The sequence below is a fragment of the Podarcis vaucheri genome (genome assembly GCF_965113315.1).
Source record: "Podarcis vaucheri genome assembly, chromosome: 1".
Taxonomy (NCBI): domain Eukaryota; kingdom Metazoa; phylum Chordata; class Lepidosauria; order Squamata; family Lacertidae; genus Podarcis; species Podarcis vaucheri.
Window position 1 is genome coordinate 51,765,270 of NC_138759.1, and position 21,436 is coordinate 51,786,705.

Consider the following 21,436-nt stretch of genomic DNA (forward strand, 5'->3'; position numbering starts at 1 on the left):
CAGCGGACATGCCCCCTGCAGAAAAGTTTGCTGACCCCTGATACTGAGTAACAGAACCTTCCCAGGGTAGGAGTATGTTCATGAAATGGGGGAAAATAGATACTTCTGAACCTAGATGTGCTCCAGCCTGGCTTACCCTTGGCTGTAGATCATTTTTTCCCACTCCTGAAACTGAAGAAAATACTAACAGACTTCATTATGTTAAGGTCTGGACACTTTTTGAACCACCAAACAGTGCCCTGTACCTATATTTCGATTTAGACTAAAGTAACACTACTTTTCAATAGTTAACTGTGCCCAAAGTGGTCATCAACCAGCAACTTGTCATGAAAATGCGTAACAATTTGTTACAAAACGTATCAATAAACTCAAATAAGACAACAATTCAAAAAACACAGGACAAGGTCAACATTATAGTAAAATAGTCTAGACATGCAATTAGTAGGAGGGCTGTCCACTTGCCTCTAACCCAGGAGTTGGAGCTGCACAGTTCTACCCAGTATTTATCATCTATACAAGAACCAAAGGGTGTTTATTGTGATATCAGTGCTCCTCTGGCATGCAGTGTTTTTTGGACCATCCGTCCCCATCATTCACATGACTTTGTTGGCATAAAAAATGCCAGCCCATATTTTCCCTATTTAATCTGAATTTTCCAGGGAAAATTTGTAATCAATGACCTGTTTGCAGATTAAAGCCCAGCCTGGAAGCACCCTTTATCTCCTCAATCAAGCCTTCAAACTGGTAATGCTCCCACCCACCCACCCTTTTCAAATGTGAGAACAGAACAGAGAAGGAAAATGACAATATTATTTAGAGACAAGGGCTGTTTTGAATGCCACAATTCTGAGGTCTGTAATGTTCCTGGACCAAGAGTGTATTGCTTTTACACGATTTAGCTTTCAAAATACATCACAGATTTTCAAGTCACACAAAGGCTCTGAAACAAAGTATAAAGGAATGTGTGTTCCTTTTATTTATTTCTAAATAGTTCTCACACATTATCCTGAATACACTCCCCCCCCCTTATGGTTTGTATATTTTTTTGAAATCTTCCATTACTGCTTTATCCCTGCAGCCTTGGTGTAAATTGAAACCCTGGTTAGATGGTTTGACTGTAATTGGATTAAGGCTAAAATCCAAATCCTTCTCAGAAAATATCACACTGCCCCCATCTGCTACTTTGTACCAGCATAAGACTTTTTTAAAAGTCTGCAGACAAGAAGGGCCAGGCTAATGCTGTACCTTGCACAGAAGCATCTCTCATTCATCCTTTTTGCTTTTACTTTTCTTGAACACTCAGCCTGAGGAAGAGTTTTGTTGCCCAAACTCTCAAGTCAGTTCTAGCAGGCATCATCTCACTTGTTTTTGCAACACCAACATGGACTCCATATTATGTTTCTTAGAGGAAACTCAGATGCATTTAAGCCCTGCTGATATAGTTGAAGTGCCACTCAAAGCAGAGACATCTATTTTAGGACAGCAAAGCAGTCGAGTAAGTGGATCCCATTTCTGAAGACCATACATTGTGTGACATAAGGACCACATCCTAAAATGACTTGAAGTGGTGAAAGATTGAAAGTGCTAACTATTGCAGCCTCCATCTGTTATCCCTGAGCTTGAATTGGCATGCCCAAGCAAAGAGGCGGACAATAGAGAAAGTCTTAAAATAACCCTTACTTAAGATACTCAGCCAGCAAATAAGCAACAAACCTTACTGAGAATAATGTACTTCAGGAGGGTAGGAAGGGAAATAGAGACAACTAGTGTCCAAGAAAGTAAACTAACCCAGGCTTAATAAAAGACAGAAAATGTAACAGTCCAAAGAAAAAGAGCAAGCCAGAAATCAGCTTTCCTTTCCTATGATCAAAGACAACCAGAGATTCACAACAATACAATTCAGAACATGGCCATAAGTTTTAAGTCCTTTGTGGATACCCTGTTTTGAAGAGAATGGGATAGAATCCAGACAAAATATGGAGGATTTGCAGCCTAGTTGCTGCTAGAACATTCCAAAACCCCAGAAGACCTAGAATGACATATTCTGTATAAATTTCAGATAAAAGAGCAACATTTCAGGGAAAATAGTATTTTTTTAGGAGAAGGTCAAACTAACAAACTGCTAGTACTGTACTATTTAATTCACAATAGACCAAAACTAGAATCTGAAACAAAATTCTGCTTCATAGCTATTTCAAGTTTTATTTTAAGAAAAATCAAGCTTGCAACCTTCACAGTTATAGATAAAAAAATGTTTGAAAGTATGTAGACAGAGTTAACTCCAAAGCAGGAGCAATATCTCAACTTTCTACATAGACTCTCTTTATGTATGCTATGGCTTTTATTCCCTGAATCCATCTTGACAATCCATGGGTGAAGCCAGCGGGGGAGGCATCTGTAAAACTCAATAAAAATCAATACAAATCTGAAGTTCTCTCTCTCTCTCTCTCTCTCTCTCTCTCTCTGAAGCTCCCAAACTGCCAATGGAATACATAATACAAACTGTTACAGAAAATTAAAAATTATACAAAATTATGCTGAGAGTATCATATGGAATGTATGCAGGTATAAAATATTTGCCAGCTTTGCTTATATTGTTAGCTATTGAATTAACAACGAAATCATTTCATATGGCTGATTTCTCTCAAGCCTGCTTATTCCTCCCACTTGTGCAAGGAGAGTGCTCTTTTGGCTAGATAATGAGAACTATTAGTATATAAATATATAGGGCCTCCTCTGTCACATGTTTTGGCTTTATTTGAAACTTAAATCACTAAATTTTAAACAGTAAGCAAAACTAATGCAGTTCAAACCACAAGAGTCAAGGTCGTTTAATGGTAGTTTATTTTCACATTCACACAACTGTACACTTTTCTATAAATAGATGTGGGGCTGAAATATGTACATCTTCCCTCCCTCCCTGGCAACTCATTCATAATACACAGTCCATTCAACAGCCACACAGACCAAGCTGAATGGAACAATCCCAATGATTTCTGGAGGCAGATTGCCAATAAACCCTGTGAACTCATATGGTACTCCAATATGAGTCAGAGAAGTTAGTCAGATGTTCTACAGTTTGTTATATACTGCAGATCCTCTCCTTCAAGTACCCTGGTGCATGTTTGCATTAGAGTCCAGTACAGTCCATGAAAAAATAAAAGGCATATTAAATATTCATTTTCCAGCTTACTTAGAAATAAAAAAATCAAATGATACTTTACCTGGGAGGGAGGCTTCATTGCACAGTAGCACGGTGTTTGCAAAATTATTTAATATACATGTACAATTTGACAGAAGCAATGGCTAAAAGGAGACTTGGAATGAGGATATACAGTGCTATGGACAAACATTTGCATCCTCACAACCGTTTTATGATTTGATGTGTTTCCAACAATATACAACAGAATTAGAGGGTGCTCTAAATACTGAAGCTTTATGTGAGTATGTAATGATTTAACCAATAGCACTGTGTTGATTTTGGTGGTGATGGTGGAGATTTGCCTTTCTTCACTTAATTCTAGACGTTTACCATGAAGAAGTCTATCACTATGAGCATGTACCACAGAACTGAACTGGAATGTCAGCAAAATGTTAGTCTCCTGTTTAAAAGAATATGTACAGTACATGCATACTGGACTGCATCATCCTTCCTGTGCCTTGATTTCCACCCATTCCTCTGAAGACACAATGACCAGACATGTGTGTAGTTTTGCTTCCACTCTCAAACAACCATGCCTTTCTGTGGAATGGGTTGGAGCAGCTTGCAGACAAAAAAGGGCCGCGTGAAAGGAATTCCATGCTGACAAAGTTAAGTCTGGAGAGCAAGGAACAAAATAATGTACAGTAAAGCACATTAGCAGCAGCAGCAACAACAACGGGTGAGCCAGGCAACACTGAGTTGCTTTCATTGCATACATAACAGAAAATATGAAAACAGAGGCTTGATTCTATAAATAAATAAAAAGTCAAACAATGGTATCACTGTAAAATAAAGAGAGCCGAACCTCATGTGAGCAAATCGTCTGGGACAGCTAATTCCAAGAGCGTGGCCAGAGCAGACCACACTCAGTTCTAGAAAGGATGCCAAGAAGTGCTGGAGAAGAACAGCTTCAGCACACAAATGAATAGTTAAGTCTGACTTTTGTAAAGGGGACTTGCAGGGCCATAGATAAACAAACAAGTTTTCATAAGAGATGGTTATGTGAGCTCCAATAACAGCCATAGAAAAGGGAGTATTACAGGCCAATGAATTTCCAGTGGTGGTGTTGATCAGCTGGAGACTGGGCGAGGTGGCTTGCTTTTGCTTTCTGCTTCTTTCCCACGAACTGCAGCCACATAAGAGAAGAGACACAATACCGAGTAGCAGATCTCATGAGCCTAGAAGACATTAGGAAAGACAACAGTGAAGGTTTGAGTAATTAAAGGTCTCCGGACTGTATTTATTGTATACCTTAGAGTTCCTTTACTTCGAGAACAATCATAGAAAGCTCCAATAGATGCCTTGAAATTGGTGATTCATCTATCTCATCCACACATATAAGGCTAAAGAATCCCCACTGTTTCAGCCTGAAATAAATTAAGGCAATAACAGGTGTAATTTTTTTCCACCTGTGGAACCTATCTGCAGTGCCCTTACTTGCATTTAAAATGGAGCACTCAAGTGAGTGGCCCAAGGGCCATATGTGGCCCTCAATGCATCTTTTAGCACGCCCACCCAGCCCTGGTGCTGTGTTCCCAGAGCCGGGTGAGGCTGGGCTTTGGGAAGGAGGCGTGAGGGCTCTGATAGAGTCCTAGAGTCCTCCTTCCTCATTCCCAAATCCTAGTTTGGGCTTTCCCAGTTTTGGGGAGGCAGTGTGAGGGCTGTGCCGGGGGGGAGGGCATGATATTATAGCCTTGCTCCCTTCGCCCCATCCAATGAGGAAGTGTGCAGCCTGAGAGTTCTGTGTCAAAGTATTCTTGTGGCCCAGCAGATATGAAAAGTTGGACTGCCCTGATTTAAAACATACCTTTGCTCTTCAAGGTTGAATTCTATAAAGACTGGCTCTGCGTAAACGGTTTATGCATGGAGCTTATTAAATTCTATGATAGGAAGGACGTCTAATTTGGAAGCCCTTTACGAGCGTTCCTGAGGGATCCTGCCTTATGCTACTGAGATAAGGTTCGTCTGGAAATAACAGAAGCTCCGCCTCCTAGTTGACAGAATTGGATGTCAGACCTTGTCTGCTGCCAAAAGGAGGTGCATTCTCAGAAGTCAGACTGCCCTACTGTTACTATGGAGGCAAAGCAAAATCAAGAGATGAATCAGTGCTTAAATGAACAACCATGCAGTACTTTACAAAAGATAAAGGCAGGGAGGGAGCAGCTTGCTTGAAGCATTATGGAGGGGCAAGGTTGGCATTCCATTCACTGATATGCGCATATATCATTTCAGCTGCAAAACTAGTGCATAATTATTGTTGGTTGTTTGTGGTAAAAATTGCTTTTGTTTTTCCATCTTTCATGTACACATCTTTAAGATCACAGTTGAGTAGGTATGATGCCCTCCTGAATTTCTCATGCCTTTTGTGGTCACTTGTCTCAAAAATACCTATTAACTGTAAACTCAGTAAAAATATTGGAAGGGGCACTGCAAAACTAGGAGGAAGCTGGGTTTGCACTGCAATTGAGGTGACTGACAAACATCATGTTTCAATATTAAATCTGTCTTCATCCTGAGTAGAGGACTTCACAAAGTGAAAGTAGAAGTTACACAAGTGTGCAACCATTTTATGTGCCATCCAAACTCTGGCTGGCTGCAAAAGACTTTTATGCAATAATTAAAAAAACTCGTTTGAGTTTGCAGCAAAGCATCAGGAGATCTATGGAGGTAATGTTTAAAGGAAATGATACCAAAATTCCACCTACAGGTTCAATATTATACACAGAGTGAAAATGGTATGTGGAAGGTCTATTTCTTATTCTAGGTCATAGCCCAAACATATTGTTAACCACTAGACTTTGTCATCTACACAAACATACTTATACAGTGTCTAAATATTTTTTTAATCCTCTGTTAACTGGAAGCATCAAATGTACCCCAAAAGGGGGGGGGGACTTTTCTGCCAGTCTTCTGTAACTGTCTATTAGATCCCACACACCATTCTTGTGGGTTTATATCCTATACAATGTATGATGTTATTGATCCCAATGATTTATTTGCAACTATATTGTTTTACTAAAAAAAAAGGTGACGTTTTCAATGAAGGTGTAATTTTGTAGATATGCACTTGCTCTCATGCTTAATACAATTTCAGAGTTTTTTGTTTTAGTTTTCTCAGGGAAAAGTTGACCTCATTTGGATATAATAATTTTTTGTTGTTGTTGGAGGGTCAAATCAAACAGTTTTAAAACTCTTAAGATATCTGCTTCAATATACACCTGACAATTATTAAAAATTTGTTTTCAGATTAATTCAAAAGATCTCAAGTGGTAATCATTAATATAGTTATGTTCTCAGTGATCGTAAGCCAGTATGTGTAGCATCTTAAATACAAGACTTTTAAGTTAATTATAGAATTAAAGATTCCCATGTTTTATTAGCTCAAACCACAAGTCCTCCTAGTTTCTGGAAAATGGGATGGAAAAGTAAACATTAATTAGTAGTTGTCCCATTTTCTAGATGCTGACCAAGGTCTTTAAAAAATCAATTATTTTATACTTTATATTTGAAGTAATCAGATAAAATGCAAACCATCAAATTTTGCTAGTCTAGTTTGCTTTCTGAAGTTCAACACAAAAATAAGCTGAAACCCATCATCAGAATACACACAAAAGCCTGCAGGCTTATACATTCCTTCAGTCCTTATTTTTATTCTCTTCATTTTGAAACTGATCATAACCATACTTCTCCAGAAGCTTCCATTGAAGTGACGTTGTCTAACTTGGGAAAATTAGCAAGATGGAGAGCAGTCTGAATGCTGAAATACCACAAGGTGGACATGATAAGAAAACCTTTGAGAAATAACCACAAGACATAGCAGATGACTCACCATTGGCGTCTTGTACTTGTGGCTCACCACTTCTTTAGTTTCAGGAACTAAAACCGGACGGGCAAGAGACAAAACAAAGAGTTCAAAAAACGACAAGAAAAATTGAGGGGTATAGTACAATGTTCCCAAAGGCAAGAGGAAAGGAAATGTGCAATGAGCTGCAGGGGGGAAAAGCACTCAGAATCACAGAATTGTAGAGCTGGAAGGGACCCAAGGGTCATCTAGTCCAACCCCCTGCAATGTAGGAATCTCAACTAAACAATCCTTTTTTACTAATGCTAAACTTTACTCATTCTTTTTTCTTTCTACCGTTAAACATTGACCTATACCTGTGCTGGTGCCATTAGTTCTTGCTTTAGATAACGTTCCAAAGGAAGATTTGGCAGGCGCCATCTTAAGAGCCTAAATACTTCTGTTAAATCATTTGTCAACGTGACAGGCTTAGTTTCAGATTTCACCTGTACATCAGCAACAGCAGATACATATTCCACTCTTATATAAACTAGCAGAAATTTACTTATGGATATTAAAAATTAAATGCCAGGAAGTCCAACTTCTATTCCCTCTGCAATAAGGAAGCAGAAGTAACAACGAAGGAAATACTGCTCTTCTTTTATCGCATTCAAATTGACCACATCAAAAGCTTGTGCATTAGTACAATTTCTGATCTGAATAACGTAATCAAACAACTACAGGCGTCCCTCCAACTTACGCACGATTGACCACATATGCGAGCAGCACTGGGAAAGAAATAGACTCAAACCAGGAAATGGCAGGATTGCGCTAGAAAGTCCTCGTAACTCACGAGGAGACACTTCCCAGAGTCTGAAGAGGACTTCAGTGAGGGCAGAGGAAGCCCCAAAGAGACCAGAGGCACAGCAGGGCTTTGCTTTGGCTGCTCAGCCTCCCCGCCTAGCAACTGACATACATGGGAGCAAGTCACCACCGATTTTCTGTGCATCCTCTAGCCTCCAAGTGGCCCCAGAGCTTCAACTCTAGTTTCAGAGAGAGCTATATGCAGAGAGAGCTGGAGAGCATGTAAAAATGGGCATTCAGAGGCTTTTTAGAGAGTATTCCCCACTTATGTGATTTTTGCTTATGCGAACGGGGGCCCCAAAATGTAACCCAAACATAAGTGGGGGGGAGGACGCCTGTATATTCTAAAGTCAAATGATTATGGAATGATTTTGAATCTTTTCTTTGCAAAACATCTCAGATTTTCTAGGTTAACATAAAACAACTGAAGAAAAGAACCACTCTCCCCACTCCCCAAAAGGAATCCATGCATTTATCATGGGGAAAGATAGAGTAAGTATCTTATCATATAAACCCTGATATCACCTACTAAGACAGAATAAATGAATAGTCAATCTATGAACAAATGAATTCAGTGGTGAAACAATATAACTCAAACAAACCCTTTCATACACGAGAACAAATGCTATCCAGGAGGTCAATACAAAACGATAAAAAACTAACCAATATTACAATGAGTCATAACTCTAATACAAAACTATGTGCCAGCAGCTAGAACACAGGGCATTGCGGCATCAACATTTCTGGAAAGTTCTTAGGAAAATCCCACATATTTAACATATGTACATGCCCAAAAGACACTATTCCATGCCACCAGGAACTAGATGAAGAGCAAGGTCTCACTCTAAACTACTTTAGTATCAAATAATTCTGGTACCAACTCTGTATCCCCATAAAAATGATTTAAACAACTAAAACCTGCTATATCATCACAAAAGGAATAAAAAATGATTAACACATTTCTGAGCTTGGAGTTAGTATGATCATTTGAAAGGCAAGTATATTGGACAGAAGAAACTGAAGTCAAGAAGTCTGGACCAAACAGAAGAGGAGTTGCAAAGTTCCTGACCCTTGAGAACTGGTTTTAGGAAGGGGACCATCACGCTCACTAAATCCCCCTGTTCCCCAACTCCAAAAATGAAAATAGGTTTTTAGAAAGGAAACTGGAAGAGAACCGGGGGGGGGGGGTGTTACAAAGACCCAAGAAAGTTTGGTGGGGGAAGGGGGATAAAACATTACTACTGCATAGTATTAACAAACAAACCAAAAACGAGCTAAAAGGGGAGCATCTGATTTCTGAAGCTTTTACAGTTAGAAGGATGAAAGAAATAAGTACACAAGTGCCATCCTGCTTCCTCTTGCCCTGTGAATAAGAATACAGGTACAAAGTACTAACAAAGGATTGGGACGAGGGGCAACACTTTACCTGCTGGAGAATGAAGGTTTTCATAGCAGCAACAGTGAAGGGGTCACCAAAAAGTTAAGCACAAATACATAGCAGTAACTCAAATCTCAGAGCCAAGGCCTGGTGCTTCCTACTTTCTCTAAGCAATTCTTTCCAGGAACACTTCCTTCCAGCTATACGCCCTAAGATCTCATCTCCAACTTCCACATTGTCCTTTGTAAAGTGGTCTTGGATAACATGAGAAACATAAAAACAACCAAGCTGACAAAATGAAAATCAAGCAATGTGAAGTATAATCAGTAAGACCTACAGAACAACCTTATTACTCATTGATTAGCTAGTTATTTTGGATGGCGATTAAAAACTACAATTCTTCCTATTAGGAAAAAGCAGGAAAATCTGCTTTAGCAATTGTGGATTCCATGCACTACCACTTTCATACTTTCATATGCAGCTGATAATGTCTTCTTTTGAAATTATCAAAACATGAGATAATTATATATTATATACAAGGCTTGGGCCTATTGTCTATAGTCATTGAAATTTCGGTTTCAAGGTCTGTCAGACACAAACTGACTGAAACAAAGATGGAGACAAAGTGGCTCTTTGCTGGACCATAACTCTTAATAGTCTCTCACCCTTGGCCGCACTTATCAGGTTCTTCCTCGCAGGCTAAATTTGACAGGTGGGCAAAGCTGCCCGTCTGCTGATCACCTGATGTCACAAATGATATCAGGTGATTGGGTGCTTTGAAATCAGCCAAGTCCCACCCCTCCTTGCCCTGCAATTGACATCAGGTGTAGGCCGGGTGGGCATGGTGTGCACAAAGCAGTTTGCAGGCCAAATAGGGAAGCCTGATGGGATGCATCTGGCCCATGGACCAGAGGCTTCCCACCCTGTTCTAACTTAGTAAACTTAGTAAACAATCACATAGCACAGGGGTGCCTGATCCAGATCAGGGCCATATCAAAAGGAAGAAGGGATGAACCTTTCTTTGGACAGGCCAAGACTGCAACAACTTATTTCTTTCCAGGGGAGTTTCTAGATGGGAAGTTTATTGTGGAACTGGTGCTGATCACTAACACAAGTTTTTTAGAGTGTCCTCATGGCATTGTCATCAAACCGTCAGCCCATTTTTTTATATTTAATACAGATTTCCCCTTAACCTAGAAAATATACATAAAATTAACCTCCAAATACATCTTCAGCCACTTCTGGTCTGAAAGCTCATTAGCTTTTGGTGGGTGGTTTATTATGTGATGGCATTTTAGTAGATAGTCTCTGTCACATCTCTAGACATTTCACTTGCAGTGGTCCCCGGTACCACTGGAATATTGATCATTTCATGCTGAAGGCTTGCCTGTTTTGGAGAATCTAGTCTCTCAGTACCTTCACACCATGTAGGGAGATTGCCTTTGAGACTAATTGGAGTACATACACCAGGGTTTTAAAAAATGTTTAATATGGAGGTCTTACAGAAGACCTCTTATCATTCTTGCCCAAGCCTTATGGTAAATCTCACTCTTGCACAAGACCTCAGTGCTAAAAATTAAAAATCAAGTGAACAAATGAAAATGAATATGGCCCTCACTATAGCAAAAAAGCACACTCCTCCATTTTACTCATTGTGAAACCAGATAAATGGCTGGATAAGACTGGTAATGTGTTCTCCTGGGATTTTTTGATTTTTTTAAAGATACACACATCGGTTCAGAAATACCTGTATACATGTATATTCAGACTAGAAAAAGGAGATTGGGGAGGGTGGGAGGAGTGGCATAAAACTCAGCTCAGATACATTCTGTCAAGCTCTGCCCATGGTGGATGGCAAGCGGCAATCATCCCTTGATTGAACATTGATGACTGCAAATGGAAATGTGTGGCTAATGTGTCAAATGGACAACCAACCAAATCAGATCTGAAGGACCTATTCTGTGGTATAAGGCCACTCTCTGGAAGCACCCAAACAGTACTTTCACAGTACTTTCACAGCAGAAAGGGTCTCCCAAAGCGAAGTGAACTGGAATATTGACTAGCAATTGCTCTGATCAGTCAGTCTGAGTATCAGTTGAGCATTTATGTGAACCCCATGCAATGCCCTATGGTGCAGTGCAGATGGCATGGACTGCTTACAAACTGCTATAGAGCTTTGGCGTAACTGACCTGCTGATTTGTACCAGTGTACATACTCTCAAAAGATGTCTTGGAGAACCATCTACAGAAGATGGAATTCACTTTTACATTACATACCCCCACATTTCAATGAATTTGGAACATCCATAAATATGGAAGTTTAAATTGCCCTGAGTTAAATTCTACACTCACTTCATTTAGCAGAAGTTCTTTACCTAGCTATCCCTTTCCCAGCTCTTCTTTTCCCATCAGAATAAGTTCCTTGTCAAAACAAAACAAATCACTATGCTGAATTTACTCCATTCAACGAAGTTTTCTTAAGCAGCAAAAAAGAAGTTAAGTTGTTAGCCTCATTTCACCTCAGATCAAATACAAATCAAAGAAGTGTAGACATTGTAGTCTGTTGCAGAACATACAACAAGAATCCTCTAACACATTGAAGTAGCAAATTATTGTGGCCTAAAATTCATGATCCAGAGCCCATTTCATCGAAACCAATGCAATGCATCAATACTATATCTAGTAACAGCCTAACTACTATAGAAAGATAGCCTAGTTAAAAAAACAAACAAACACAAAGTACACTAATTGCTGGTCGCCATCCCCATCTGCACTGGACAACCTCAGAAAAGTCAGCTATGTCCTGCTGGTCTCTCTCTCTCTCTCTCTGACACCCACCCACATGTTTCTTCCTGATAGCAACAGGGAGCATTCCTCAGTAACAGGAAAAATATACAAGGCAGTCACACCTCACTCATTCCACATACACTCACCACACACATACAAACCGCAGATGCACATGCAACACTCACTCTCTCTCTCGCTCGCTCACTCATACACAACACACTTCATACCTGCATTTCTCCCTGTCTCTCTGTCCAAGTCACAGACATGGGTGTCCACAGGAATTTTTCCATTGGGGGAGGCAAAATAAAGCACTGAAAGGATGAAGCAGCCAATGTCTCCCCCAAAATGGGAAGAATATGCCTATAAGTTTTGCCTTATATCTCAGGTTCTAAAATTGTTAGAAATGTACTTTAAAAAAGAAAGGAATCTGGGGATTATAGTTCATCCTGGGGACACTAAAAAGGCTTTCGCATATGCCATGGTGATGTATTATACTCAGACTCTTGGGCAAGTAACTTGTTCTTTTTGACCAGGCAGATCCCCATAGTAGCTGCTTTGTGGTGGTGCCCATAAGAGTTGCTCAAATTCCTAAATATGCCCACAGACCCAAAAGGTTGGTGACTCCAGCTCTAAAATCTTGTTATCTAAGCTTAACAATGCCTCAAGTTCACTCATGTCTTCTCCAGTTCTAATAACCTGTTTAGACACAATTTATGCTGCTTCCTTTGACCTTTCCCTGCCACCCCCCAAAAAAGAAAAATCTATCAAGACGATACAGTTCTGCCTCATGGAGAGGATCAGAAATTTGAGTTACTGCCATGTGAGTACAAACCTAATATCAAAATAATGTAATTACCAAATTCTTCCAGGACAAAGACTCCTCGCACTGTATTGCACTTTTTAATGTGATTCAGCTCTATGAAAACCTGAAAGAAAAGAGGAGGAAGACACATGATTAGAATAAAGAATGCAATGTCAAAATAAAACAAGAACAAAAAGCACACCACAGCAGTTATAACTTGGGATGTTGTAGCATATACTACCAGTTCAACTATAGTTTACTACTTAAATCAAAAGAAAGAGAAATTGGAAAATAAAAATCAAAAAATTGCCACAATGCTAGAAATCAAGAAACAACTTAAAAGGCTAAGAAGCTAAGACAGCAGAAGATGGAGTACCTTCCGCTCCTTGCAGGAGGAGAAAGCATGGAAGAGAAACGAAAGAGTTAGTAACTCTTGACATATCCAACATTGCTACCCCCTTCAGGCACTCAACTGATTTACAGCAAAAATAAAAACCAACACACTTTGAAATGAAACAAAAGGAGGGACACAGACTGCTTCCAGATTTGGTCTGTCATTTGTGGTCTTGCCCCATCCCATTAAATGTCTGCCTCTCCATGCATCCTCCTCCGGCACAGAGGGCAGGCAAGAGGTGCCATGCTTCCCACCCAAACCAAGGGTTTTTCTTCTATATTTCCACACGTGATGATGCTCAAGATTTGCAGACTGCAGATTACACTAAGTGCTAAAACAAAGGGAGGTTGAGGAAAAAATGAAGCAGCAGGTTTTCACTTCTCTGACTCAGAAACAGAAAGTGTGCGAAAATAAATAAGCTATCTTATTGTAGTAGTCCATTCAACACCCAAAGTAGCTTCTCAAACATCCATGCGCATCTTGGAAAGTGCAATCACACTGTTTCATTCAGGACGAGGGGTAATATATGGCCTATGTGGAAAAGTACAGGAGGGAAATCAGAATATCTCTATACTAAGATCTCTCCAAACAATGGCAAAATCCCAGGTGTTTTTCTATTAGCAATATACTTACACTAGCATACATAAAATGTCAATATTATGATATGCCATCCCCAAAGAATGGGAGGATAGTCTGTTTACAGGGATATGATGGGAGAGATAAGTAGGAGACTGCTTTATTAAAGGAAGATAGCCTGGTTTGTTTCTTTAAAAATGCACTTAAAAATCTAGCAATTTCTCATTTAAAAAAGTATAGTACTAAGTCCTAGGAAAAGTTGCAACATCCCTGAAAAAGAAATGCTTCTGGAGGGAAAGATGTTCCCCAACTAACTGAATAACAACATGTTTATTATGTTGTATATTGCGTAACTGACAAAGTCCTTAGAATCAATCATTTATAAAAATAAATAAAAAGCTTACAAGGGATGATTACACCTATCTCTATCCTTTTCTGTTTTACCAGAATCTACAATCTCAGTGTTTACCCAGTGCATGGCTGCAAAAAATAGGTTGTCAGTCTTTGAGCAATAAGTTTCCAAATCCGGACAATGCCACAACAAAGGGCTTGTTATTTGGGCAAAATACAGCAATACCTATCATGCTAGAGTCTATTTGGGTTTACAGTTTCGGGGTGCTTTGGGAATCTACTGCTGCATCTGGGACTACAGATTGCAACAGTGGACAAAATTATAGCCCCAGAGCATGGTTTAAGGATACTGTACATGATTCTGCTACTTCGTTGGCAAACCATTGGGAACCCTGTGTAAGTTATCTTGTTTCCATGATGGAATAAAGGCATGAAAGGTATGTACAATTCAGTTGACACAGTCCCCCAAACAGCTTAAATACACAGAGAAGTGTGAATTAGAATAAATGGTGAATTAGAATACACTTGGAAATTTATAAAGAATTGACTTGCTTTATTCCAAGGTTCAAATGGCAAGTTATGAGGCAACTATAGGATTCCAAACTCTGTTGTTATAACATGGGTGTAGCCAAGGGGAAGGCAGGGGGGCAGCTGCCCACCTAAATCAACACCAACCAATACAAATTTGAGGTTCTGCCCCATAGCAAAAGCCTGCCCCTCCTAACAAAAACCCTGGCTACGCTCATGCATTATTGTGCTTGAACAGGGTGCTAGGGAGATTTGCAAGGGAGAACCAACATGTAAGATTGAGATGTTAAATCCTTCCACTGCCCCTGTATTATCTCCTGAAAATTCCTGCCTTACTGTTGTTAACCAATTTTCCCCATATTGATTCCAAGACCAGAAGCCAGACCAACTGGGGGGAACAGCTAGTGGAGGGAGGCATTTGCAGGGGGAATCAATAGGTGCCAGAAGGTTCACACACGCCACTTCTGCCCACTGATTCTCCTCAAGAAAAGTCCCAATTCATGCAGTCATGTTACCCTGGCAAACACAGGTTTGGGTAGACACATTTGATGAGATAGCCCAAATGGTTAGAAATTCAAGGAAATCAGGTTTATACACAATGACTTCTGATCACCGCTTTCTGTGCTTCATTAGCTACACTCCCCCCGCCCATGTATTCAAAGTAGCAAATGCTCAATCATTGTTGAAAAGTGAGTATGTAATCCCACAGAGCCATTTCTGCTGAAAAGCATCTTGCTTCTTGAGCAGTGCAAGTGGCTATACTGGAAAGTTAAAACGAAAACAAAAAACCTCCACCTGTATGTATATTTCTCCCCAGCATATGTGAACAGCTTCGCTGAATCTCAGCCTAGGGCTCCTAGGGACACCAGTAGAACTTAGAAAAAAACTTAGAAAAACAACAACAGAACACTGCACAAAAGACTGACTGACAAATTTAACTCTCTCCCCATCTCTCTCTCTCTCTCTCTCTCTCTCACACACACACACACACACACACACAAACCCAACCCTAAAATTGATTCCACAGCATATGCAAAACAAACATGAACACCAAGCAAAAGAAAAACAATGATCAAGAGAAGCAAAAAAGAAAACACATCCAGAGAAAAGAACAGAGTGGCACACAAATCCATTTGTGTTTCCTCTATACCTAGAGATAATGACAGATTCAAAAGGGAATAAATAATTACGTCTGTATCTTTATGAGAAAAATTGTTTCTGTCTGATTTATTGAACAGCCTCCGCTTTCAACCACAGATGAACAAGAGCACTGCCCTGCCCTGCCCCACCCATTTAGGGGGCGCAGCCATGTGACGCGTTTTGTGACACCAGGGGCAGGACTCATGGAGGGTGGCAATCTTTGCGCTTGCTCGTCACAGCCCCCACCCGGCTCCTGGGCAAAGGCTGGCCAGTGGCAGCCCCCTCAATATTGGGGGGGCACAGCACCTTTCCCCTGAATATTAGGGGGCAGGAGCCCCTTGTGCCCCATATACCTGGCGCCCCTGCAGATGAATTACACATGATGCAGGAGCGGCTACCTATCTTTTAAAAAAAAGTTTGCTAATGCCAATTTTAGTTATTTTAGTTTATTTTTCCATACAACAATAGTTGTCATGAATTCACCAAAGTTAAATGGTGAGCAAATTGTTCCATAAGGCTGGAAAGTTATTTTTTTTAATAATAAAAAACCAGTGTTTTTTGCTACGTCCATACAATATACCTAAGTGTTCCAAGACTAAATGTTGTTGGAAATTGTTTTGGAAATCCAATGTAAGCAAACCTTACCATCACCTGAATTGCATTTTTTTCTTCAACTTGAAAGAACAAAATACATCTATAGCATCATTAAGAAGATTGAATGAACAACCCCATATGCTGGTTGCAGAAAAACTAAAGCTCATTTAAAGAATTATTTGGATTAGGGCCATTATTTTTGTTGGTAGTATGTGAATTCTGCGTACTAGTATATAGAGCTAATATTTCATTCTAAGACAGATACTACATAATTTAAATACTAACACTGAGATTCTCTTAAGTGTGGAGGAAAAGAATTGTCTTTCTCCTTCACCTCCCCAAGGGAAGAGGAAACACGTTTATTGGTGCACTTTAAGAAGCTCCATGCTCAAATACTCTTGTTCAAGGGTTCTTTCCTACCTGACTGTGCATGAATTTCAGGTTAATCCCTTCCAGGGTGACTTGGAGAAGCCCCCCTTCACCAGTTTTCATATCCTGCACTGGGAATTCCCCACCCAGTTCAGGGCCTGCAATGTAAAAAGAAAACAGAAAAAAGGAGGAAAATGCTTCCCAATACAAAGTGATTTACGTACACAGAAAAACATAGGACACTGCATTTAAAGGAGGATCCCAGAAGCAAACCCTTTCCTCAAAATGGTGCCATAGCACATCTTATTTCTATAGGCTGGATAACAATAAGCAATATAGAGATGCTAACTAGATATCTGCAAAGACTGGGACTTTAGAGATCATGGTATGTTTTGTCATTTATGCCTGTTAAATTCTTATGAAGGATAACCAAAGAGCTCTAGCCCTAAGCAGTAGCCTAGCATTTCATTATGTTACTATAATGCATGGGTAGGCAAACCAAGGCCCGGGGGCCGTATCCGGCCCAATCGCCTTCTAAATCTGGCCCGTGGACGGGCGGGAATCAGTGTGTTTTTACATTAGTAGAATGTGCCCTTTTATTTAAAATGCATCTTTGGGTTATTTGCGGGGCCTGCCTGGAGTTTTTACATGAGTAGAATGTGTGCTTTTATATAAAAGTGGGGCATAGGAATTCGTTCATATTTTTTTTCAAAATATAGTCTGGCCCCCCAAAAGGTCTGAGGGACAGTGGACCAGCCCCCTGCTGAAAAAGTTTGCTGACCCCTGCTATAATGCCTCACTGACTCACAAACCTCACAACACAAGGGCCAATCTGTTGGTGTTCCTGCAACTTTGTACTGTTTTGATCTGGCCTGATGGGCGACAATCTTGCTGTCTCTTAACTGTTATTTTCAGCGTGGACAAATGATGTGCTAATGTCACACATTAAATTGGGAGTGGTTTTAGCCTGCAGAATCATTTTGGCAATCTTTCTGAGCAAAAGAAAGGCTCTGTGAGGAGGAAATAAGTGACATTTCCTCCATTTCCTTATAGGCTATCTGCACACCTACGAGTTGTTGAACATATATGGATTTTTTTAAAAAAATCTGCAAATGTCTACATGTGTAGCTGTGTACAATTTTGCTAATGGCGCTTAAGACTTCTGCAAAGGATCAGGTGTGTATCTTGGAGGTGCTGGGAGATTTTGGGTCTTTAGGACATTTGTGGGGCTTGGTGGAAGAAAAGATTTAAGAGCAACCATGTCCTTGTCATCTGGCTGCTAAGCTCAGTATCCCATTATTATTGCAGTATCAGGGGAAATAAATAATGTTTATTTCTCCCCCGGCAATTCCTTGGAGGAAAGTCAAATTCCTTTCTGGCATCAGCATTTCCAGAGTGAAAAGGAGGGGCAGTATTTTCAGCCCCTTAAATATAAAGGACAACACACTCCCAAAAACTCTTTTAGAAAGTTGTGGCACTTGCCAAAGTTCATCTATGCCCGTTAAGGCTCTTACCAGGTTTTGTGCTTTGTTGTCTTGCCGCTGCTCTCTCCATACTGTCTTTTACACAATAATATAATTCCCGGCACTACAACGGATTAAAATAAAATAAATAAATAAATAGGTTTTCTGCAGATACATAATGGAGATTCATAAAACACAGAGCTAATACAGTGGCGAGAACTTAATAGCGCAAAGAATAATAAAGCATACAAACATTTCTGAGTACTTATTAATTATCTGCCACATTTCCTCCAAGCAGCTCAACTTCTTGAAGGAAAGTTGGGATACAATGCACAGGAAATAACAGTAGTATTTTAGACCATACTTTTTAAATATTTGCTAAAAATAATAAAATACGGTTATCTCAAAATACGCCATTATTTTGAAATACGTTTGGGATGAAAGGATGGGGAACTTTAAAGGCAGGACATTTTTATGATTATTCTGTTTTAATGGCATTTTATGCTTCTTGCATTTGTAAATTTTCTTGAACTGATATCTTATATGAGGGACAATCTATATGTATTTTTTTAAACAAACAAACAGTGGTGTTTGGTCCACATATATAGCTCTATTTTTTCTTTATTTTATTAAATTTATATCGCATCTTTCTTTAGTCATAGAATCTCATGTCATAACTGTTTCCCTTACAAACAATTTGCATCAGCTGAGTCTGAAATTCTCTATATGTGTGTAATTGAATGCTATCCAAATGTGTTATTTTATTAAAACAATGCACTATAATTTCCTCATGTTACAGGCAAAAATGTTACATAGGTCTCCAGATCCAAGATGCATCTATCCCATCATAAACCCAAGATTAGGATGTGAGCATTTCAATAGCAATGTTCTACCCACATCTCTCCATTGGAAACTATGCTTAAAATTGCTGTTATGGGTGGAGAGTGATGCAACTCAAACCATGGAAACAATATCTGGTGACACCACTTAAGAAAAGCTTCTCGCATTGTATGTCAGCTGCTGATCATCTCAGCATCAAAACTCTGAAGCAGATTCAAAGACAGATAAAATATAAATGGTCCAGTAAAATACTAAGTCATTGTAAACAGAACATTGTAGAAAATGTACCTTTTTGGTGTAGAACTTATTCAGTTGTGTCTCCTGGCCATTCCTCCTCCAGAGACAAAGCACTTTTGTTTTGGGACAGTATGTCATGTTGATGAGCTTCTCATACCACCAGCGTTCGTACACCGTGCCAATGTTACTCCTCAGCACAATACAATCATCGCATACCTGGAGACGTATATATTATTAGAGAGGAATCGCCATACAACCCAATTAACAGCAATCATTTTGTTAACTTTTAACCTGGTCTCTACCTCCATGAAGAAGATATCCCCGGTTGTGTCTGTGCCAGCATGTACAACAAATGTTTGCTTCTTGATATGTCTGCTGCCACTGGGTCGGATTTGGAGCTCTCTGCCATTCTAAATAGAAGGAAAAATCCTATTAAAAACCTTCCACTTTAATCTTTACTTCAGCTTCAGCAAGTCAGATCTCACCCATCTCCTGTACAAAAGTAAAATTGGATTAAAACACTGAAAAGCACCAAGTATTTTTTCAGTACTAGGGAGCAGTTTTCAGCCCCGTAAGGGGGAGGAATGGGGCAGGTTTATGAGTTTGTACATGCTCCACCAATGTGCACAATGACCCAGAACAAGACCCCTGTGCAAATGGGGAGTTGTCTATAACTCTGCACCCAAAGTTTTCAGAGTCAGAGGAGAATCTGGCTAGCTTGCACCCAATTATGTTTTTATAGCATACACTTAACACAATGTATCTACACACCGATAAAAAAAATGTAGCATGCACATGCAGCAACTATGCTTTCTAAAAACATGTGTATGGTGGGGGAGGCACAGCAAGCAAAAAGAACATGGGAAACCCATCAACTAATTTCTCTTTTAGTAGCACTATCAGAGAAGTAAAGATGGAATTCAGTGCTGTGCTCTTACAATTGTTCTGTCTGCACAAGCATTGCAGCTTGTCAGGTGGAATGATTCCCCCCTCTCCCCCACAGCTGTTCTGAGGGTTCTCACTGAATCTCAGGATATAGCATCTTCAAAAAGCCCCAAAGACACCCACCCTGGAGAAGCAGCCAGCAGCTACAGCAATAAAAAGAGCTGGTTTTCCCCAGAAGCAGCTGGTTCAGTTCCTTACCCAGGATTGTAACAAAACGACAAGAGATTATGTTGGATAAAAGCAGCAATGCAAAAGCCAGCTCCAGATGGCTGGAATGCAAAACAGGATGTTGTGGTTTGCAACTGTACTGTTGGCAAAAAGGAGGAGTCTATTCTCTGTACTGAGCACCGGATGTTAGCTCAGAGTGTCATGTGACCTGTGCTGGAAGTGCAGGGGCGGAGTTGTGACTCTTCTGATGGAGTCTGAAGGGTGCAGTCACGTTTTCTATGTACTGCTGAATGACAGGAATAAAACATGTAAATAGGTCTCCTGTCTGTCTCATTTCCCCTCCCTGGGGGAAAGCTGGGAGAGTGAAGCAGAGGGTGTGTTCTCTTCACATCTAAGGGAGGAGAATCGACCTAGCCCGCCAGGAGTAGCAGACGGAAGGTAAACAAGTATCTAGCTCAATTGCCCGGGGGAGGCCAGTTTACCTCTGACTGTGAGCTGAGATACTGACAGATTAAGCCTAGAGAAGCTGCTTACCCATTCAGCTACTAAGGAGGAATTTAGGAAGCAGCAGTTAGTGCCTCTAGTCCAGCAGGAAACTGGCAGACCCCAGCCCGGGCAACAGAGTGAGAAGGCAGCTTGTAGCAAGAATTTCATTCTACAGCTCTTGAGAGCAACACTATAAAAAGTTCAGAAAGATCTGACCTCTGTGTCTACTGTCTTGAATAAAACAGGTGAGGAGTCTGATTCTCTGTCAAGCAAGGTATTGCTGAGTAAATCTATACCATCCAAAGATCTGGGTCCCACTAGCCCTTGCCATTAAAAAGTACATGAAGAAGGCAAGATATCAGAATGTTTCTATCTGCAGTATTTTAATCTTGTACACAATTTGTGAAATACATTATAAAAGAGGAACATAACTCTTTTCAGATTTGTAGCAATCAACACTGCCATCTGAACTGCAGTGAAAGATAATCCTCCTCTCCTATCGAAGGAACAGAGATATAGATACAGAGGTGG

At 40.1% G+C, this 21,436-nt stretch overlaps 1 protein-coding gene across 49 annotated transcripts in view; it reads right to left on the reverse strand.

The window, feature by feature from the left end:
• Positions 1 to 2,829: 2,829 nt before the first annotated feature.
• MADD (MAP kinase activating death domain) overlaps positions 2,830 to 21,436 on the reverse strand; it is a 79,806-nt gene continuing 61,199 nt past the window's right edge. For 37 of the 49 annotated variants that reach the window (XM_082223409.1, XM_082223408.1, XM_082223402.1 and 34 more), the window contains 7 exons: positions 19,609 to 19,716; positions 19,358 to 19,522; positions 18,281 to 18,353; positions 16,818 to 16,924; positions 12,869 to 12,938; positions 7,032 to 7,078; positions 2,830 to 4,380 (listed from right to left, as the gene is read on the reverse strand). In XM_082223409.1, coding sequence (XP_082079535.1) covers positions 4,273 to 4,380; positions 7,032 to 7,078; positions 12,869 to 12,938; positions 16,818 to 16,924; positions 18,281 to 18,353; positions 19,358 to 19,522; positions 19,609 to 19,716 — 678 coding nt within the window. In that variant the 3' untranslated portion in view covers positions 2,830 to 4,272. The remainder of the gene's footprint in view (positions 4,381 to 7,031; positions 7,079 to 12,868; positions 12,939 to 16,817; positions 16,925 to 18,280; positions 18,354 to 19,357; positions 19,523 to 19,608; positions 19,717 to 21,436) is intronic. The other 12 variants (XM_082223413.1, XM_082223411.1, XM_082223412.1 and 9 more) reach the window with 1 other exon arrangement.